At 33.6% G+C, this 5000-nt stretch overlaps 2 protein-coding genes across 2 annotated transcripts in view; one reads left to right on the top strand and one right to left on the bottom strand.

Moving 5' to 3' along the window:
* Positions 1-1883, top strand: part of LOC125028763 (receptor-type tyrosine-protein phosphatase C-like) — a 16484-nt gene extending 14601 nt beyond the window's left edge. The window contains exon 18 of the mRNA XM_047618245.1: positions 110-1883. Within this exon, the coding sequence (XP_047474201.1) occupies positions 110-153 (44 nt within the window). The 3' untranslated portion in view covers positions 154-1883. The remainder of the gene's footprint in view (positions 1-109) is intronic.
* Positions 1884-2021: 138 nt separating this feature from the next.
* LOC125028608 (dolichol-phosphate mannosyltransferase subunit 1) overlaps positions 2022-5000 on the bottom strand; it is a 5363-nt gene continuing 2384 nt past the window's right edge. Inside the window, exons 2-6 of the mRNA XM_047618076.1 lie at positions 4866-4965; positions 4426-4536; positions 3888-4078; positions 2867-2981; positions 2022-2684 (exon numbers count right to left, since the gene is read on the bottom strand). Coding sequence (XP_047474032.1) covers positions 2580-2684; positions 2867-2981; positions 3888-4078; positions 4426-4536; positions 4866-4965 — 622 coding nt within the window. The 3' untranslated portion in view covers positions 2022-2579. The remainder of the gene's footprint in view (positions 2685-2866; positions 2982-3887; positions 4079-4425; positions 4537-4865; positions 4966-5000) is intronic.

The following is a 5000-nucleotide window of genomic DNA, read 5'->3' as shown; positions in this document are numbered from 1 at the left end:
GCTTAATGGAACTTAGTGTCTACAATGATTTTTTTAAAACTGCATTACCTTTTTTTCCTGTATATCGTTGTTTGTGAAATAACGCAAGCCTTGTTATTCCTTATCACAGCAACAGCAGCAAGAAAGGGTTCTTCATACCTCGATGAAGTTTAACACTGGGTGAAAAATGGCTTCAGTGGATGAATGGCTTATTTGAGATGAAAGGAAAAACAAGGATGTAATGTCCATTCTTGTTTGCACTGAAGGTTGACTCCAAAAGAGGAAAGGATCAGATGATATCAAATATGCATTTTCAATCCTCACAAAGATTGATGGTGAATTCTTAGTACTAAATTGTCCTTTATTCATATTTTTTATTGATGGCAAAGATGCACTTAAGGGGCTGGTAATGACTGGCTGAATACAACACGCCCAAGTAACGAAATTGTTATCACCACCCTGTCAACCTATCAAAAGTCAGCTGTCAGATTCTGACGCATCTCTGCTTTGATCAAAAGAAAGAAAGGAAAAGAAAATGTCACTTAGATACTCTTGAATGCTGTTGTCCATTTTTAGTGGGACTGTTTTAACTGTTTCCTTGTTTATTGTAATCATAATGTCAGTCACTCAACAATCCTAATTGACAATTATAGATATATAGATTTATATATTAATTAGACAATTATTCCATTAATTGTGATGCAACTTTGGACCACTTTAGAACATTAAGAAAGGATGACCATTTTCGGATTCAAGAAAGAATTATTGATTTGGAATATTTCAGTAAGAATGACCAATTTGCAATATTCAAGAAGGATTAATTGCTTTAGAATATTCATGAAGGATGATCAGTTTTGGGTATTCAAGAAAGAATGACTGATTCAGAGTTTTCAAGAAAGAGTGACACATTTAGAATATTTAAGATAGAATGACCAATTTAGGATTTAAGAAAATGATCGATTTAGAATATTTTTTTTTTAGAAAGACCAGTTTAGGATTCAAGAAAGAAATGGCTGATTTTGAATTACGAATTTGGAAGAAATTAAGTTGCTGAAAATTATAGAATACTCAAGAATGAACAACCCATCAGTAATCGTCCAATACAGTAGGAATGACTCTCTGATAATGATTTGCTGATTTATTTATATAATGTAATGTAAATGCAAGAATGTGTGTATGAACCTGGGAAGAAACCTTGGAATCCTTCTTGATGAACAACCCTTGACTTTCTTTTAATGAATTATCAATAGAGCTAAGAATATTAGACATGTACGGAGTGGTTAATGCTTGAACAGGGGTAGGAACTTACTCCAAGGTGCAGTCCGTATGATTTTGGGGATTAAAAGTGTGTGTGCATTATTTTTGGTTGTTACTGTGATCTACTTTCATATAATGTAATGTAAGAGTGTGTGTGCTTGTGTGTGTATCAATCCTGGAAGAACCAAAGAATCCTTATTGATGATTACCATGACAGTGCAAATACATTTTTTTTCTAACACCTTTGTACAAACAAAACATATTCATGTGTGTTGTCTTTTCCACCCTTGTCAAAACATTATTTAGAAGTTTACAAACAATCAATGAATAAATAAAGCAAGTAAAGAAATAAATAAATTAATTTTCCTTTATATTGTGGCATTCCTTATTTTCCTATTATATTTCACTTTATTTCACCACTTTAACCTATTGTTCCCTACTATAACTTTTCATTATCATCTTTATTGTTACTGTTTTTATTGTCATGGTTTCAATTATCTATATATTATGCTATTGTCCTCCTTTTATAATAATTATTGTAAGTGATTTGTAATTACAAGCATTATTATTACAGTTAATATAATAGTCATTACATGCCATTATTTCCAAAAAAAATAATCATCCTTGGATGTTTCTTTTCAAAATTTCTTATATTCTTTCTTGTAACCTTTTTCTTATGCCCTTTATTTCCATCTTCATCTTTCACTTTACAATCAATAGATAAAAGACCAGACAGTCTACAAACTACTTTGACAAAACAGTAATGGTATAGAGATAGCCTTTAGATGCATTTAATATTTATTTATAACAAGTATGATTCAACATTAAAACAAGTGACATCAACATGTAGCTGCAAAGCATTTTTCAGAACTTGGATAATATGAGTAACTGATACCCTAAGTAACTGATACCCTAAGGAGTATTCATAATGGAATGTTATTTTTTTTTTTTACATATAGCAATAGTAATTCGCTATAAAAATGTAAAAAACACACACCTTGTCTGTCAGTAACAGAAATATACATCAAGTTCAAAAGGCACCAGATCTATCCCTAAACTCTGTATCAAAATAATTTCATTTGAAAAATCACACATCATATATACCTCTACACAAACACTCACACATAAATATCTCTCCAAAAGAATGAAGCAAATGAAGACTACTTTCATCCTCCTATCACCCGGACATACTCTCTTTATGAAAATTCACTTTGAAAATGAAGGTCCTCCATCTTCCCCCAAGAGTAATTCTTCCATTCCTATAAGTACAAGTCCTTCCTTGTTGCCATTTCCATTAATACTGCAATTCCGTCTCAGTCCAACTCATTCCATTACCATCATGCTTAGGTTGTGGCAAAAAGGTATAAGAGTCCTTTGACAAAGCCAATAATTTCTGATCCTCCAAGCTTACTTTCACCATACACACGGTCAACAAAGCTGATAGGAACCTGGAAAAAGAATACATAAATGAATGACAAGTGAAATGTTATCTGTAACGGATGAACTAAAAATAAATATCTTTCTGATAGCATTTAACTTCCTGTTTTCTTCCATTAAGGATATGACAGTCATGTCTATGTGTGTATCCCTCTTCTCTATACTGACTATATCAGCAAACAGCAATTCTTACCTCGCCAACAGTGTAGCCAAACTGCCGTGCCCGAATTATCATCTCCATTTGGAAGACATAGCCCTTGCTCACACAAGACTCCACCAGCTTCTGCAGCACATCCTTGCGATAAAGCCTGCAATGAGACTTTGCTGAATGCCTTTCAAAAACTCTAAGAAACATGTGATGGTATGGTGTAGGTGGCTCACCTTGGGATTATTCATAAATTTATACTGAACAAAGAAAGAAATTAGAAAAGAGGCACATAAGAAATCAGATATCAAACCAATTATATGAAAAACAAGGAAATTAGATATAATTATTATGGAATGAAGTTCCAAAATAATGTAGTTACAAATACTTCATAGAAACTTACAAACCATACTATGTGAAATTTCCATCTGTGGTCAAATTCATTTTAAGAACTAATGGCAGAGTACAAATAAAACAAATAAAAAGAAATAATTCTGTGCAAAGGTCAAATCTTCAGAAATATATATAATCATAACTAATAGCACAGGGGATCCCCATTATTTGGTAACAAAATATTAATAATTTCACTCTTTGTTACTGATCATTGCTAATTATGTTTCACTTTTTGTTTGGGTACTGAAAGTTTATCCAAACACATAATTACTGTGAAACAAAAATCAAGAGAAGGTACATTTTAAAATGAAATAAATATATAAATAAAGATCTCTATTCTCATAAGGTAAAAGTTCTTTTTCTTCTTAACACTTCAAGCCAACGGCTATCCTCTAAAATATAATGAAACAAAATGGCAACCTCAAGATTCAAAAACCATAAATGGGATTCTCCTAGGCCTATAAACTTATAAAAGGTCCCTTGTCAGACCTTCAAATCCAAATCAGTACCAAACCACTATCTGGCTTGGTCCTTAGATCAGGCAACAGGAAAGAACATGATAGAATGATGCCAAGTTGAGTGTCATCACAGTCAGGTGGATATGGGAATCATAAAAAACAAAAAAATTAACCACCAGGAACCACTTGGCAGTTGGCAGTTGGCAGTTGGCAGTTACCTGAAAGATCCAGTCAGGTCTGATGCCCCAGGTCTGAGGAGGACCTGTGTAACGTAGTTGGCTCCACGGCTGATGATCTTGCGTTTTAGGTCCCATCCATATACACCCCCATCCCCCACATACCGCGTGCCTGACACAACATCATAGTTTCCCTCCTTTTGCTTCTTGATGAACTCTGGGATGAACTTGGGCTGGAAAGATATGGAAGGAAGGGAAGGAAGGGTAAGTACCATATATGTGATGACCAGGAATATGAAAAAGAGTGGGTGCATATGTTGACACACAGTCCCATACACATCCACTAAACTCTTTTGGTAAAAAAAATACTTCAACAGCACAAGAGCACATTCCGGTTTTTAGCACTATCCTAGGCTTAAATTAGCTTCCTACATTTAGTCACGACTAAGTTAATAAACATTAAAAACATGAAGAAAAGCTGATAATTAGTAAAACAAGGGGAACCCAAATAAGGTGGGTATCAAAGAAAACCAGAATACATATACAGCACAACAATGGAAAATTATTCCTTTTCTCTTACATGGTGTGATAAGTCAGCATCCATGATGATGACATAGTTTCCTGTGGCATGTTTTATGCCATGGATATAGGCTGTCCCAAGACCTAGCTTCTTTGCTCTTGGCCGCAGAACCTGTTACGTGGAAAAGTAAATTTGTTTATGTTAGCAAACCTATGCATAACACTAACTTTTCAGTGTATTTATTTTCTTCCACATAAAATAGTGGCATAAAATATTTTTTATCACTTATCCTGGACCACAGTGGGAAGAAACAAGAGCACATATCAATCTTCCAAAAAGTGGTGAAGATGTAAGATGTGCAATATACTGTATGTGTATTTTGCAATGGCCAATATATTAACAACATTCAAAATACTTATACGTTAACATTTCCTAACAAGTATTTCCAAATTGCTGACCATTTGTTTTTTATCTGCAAAACAAAACAAAAACAAACTTACAATTCTGTCTTCTCCATATATCTCCTGCAACTTCTTTGCAACTTCTAATGTGCCATCTGGGGACCCATCATCTATCACAATAATCTCGTAGTTAATGTTGCTGAAAATAACAAAAGAGTTTCATATATATTTACT

This window comes from Penaeus chinensis, chromosome 9, assembly GCF_019202785.1.
Source record: "Penaeus chinensis breed Huanghai No. 1 chromosome 9, ASM1920278v2, whole genome shotgun sequence".
Lineage (NCBI taxonomy): Eukaryota > Metazoa > Arthropoda > Malacostraca > Decapoda > Penaeidae > Penaeus > Penaeus chinensis.
This window is presented reverse-complemented; position numbering and strand designations above follow the sequence as displayed.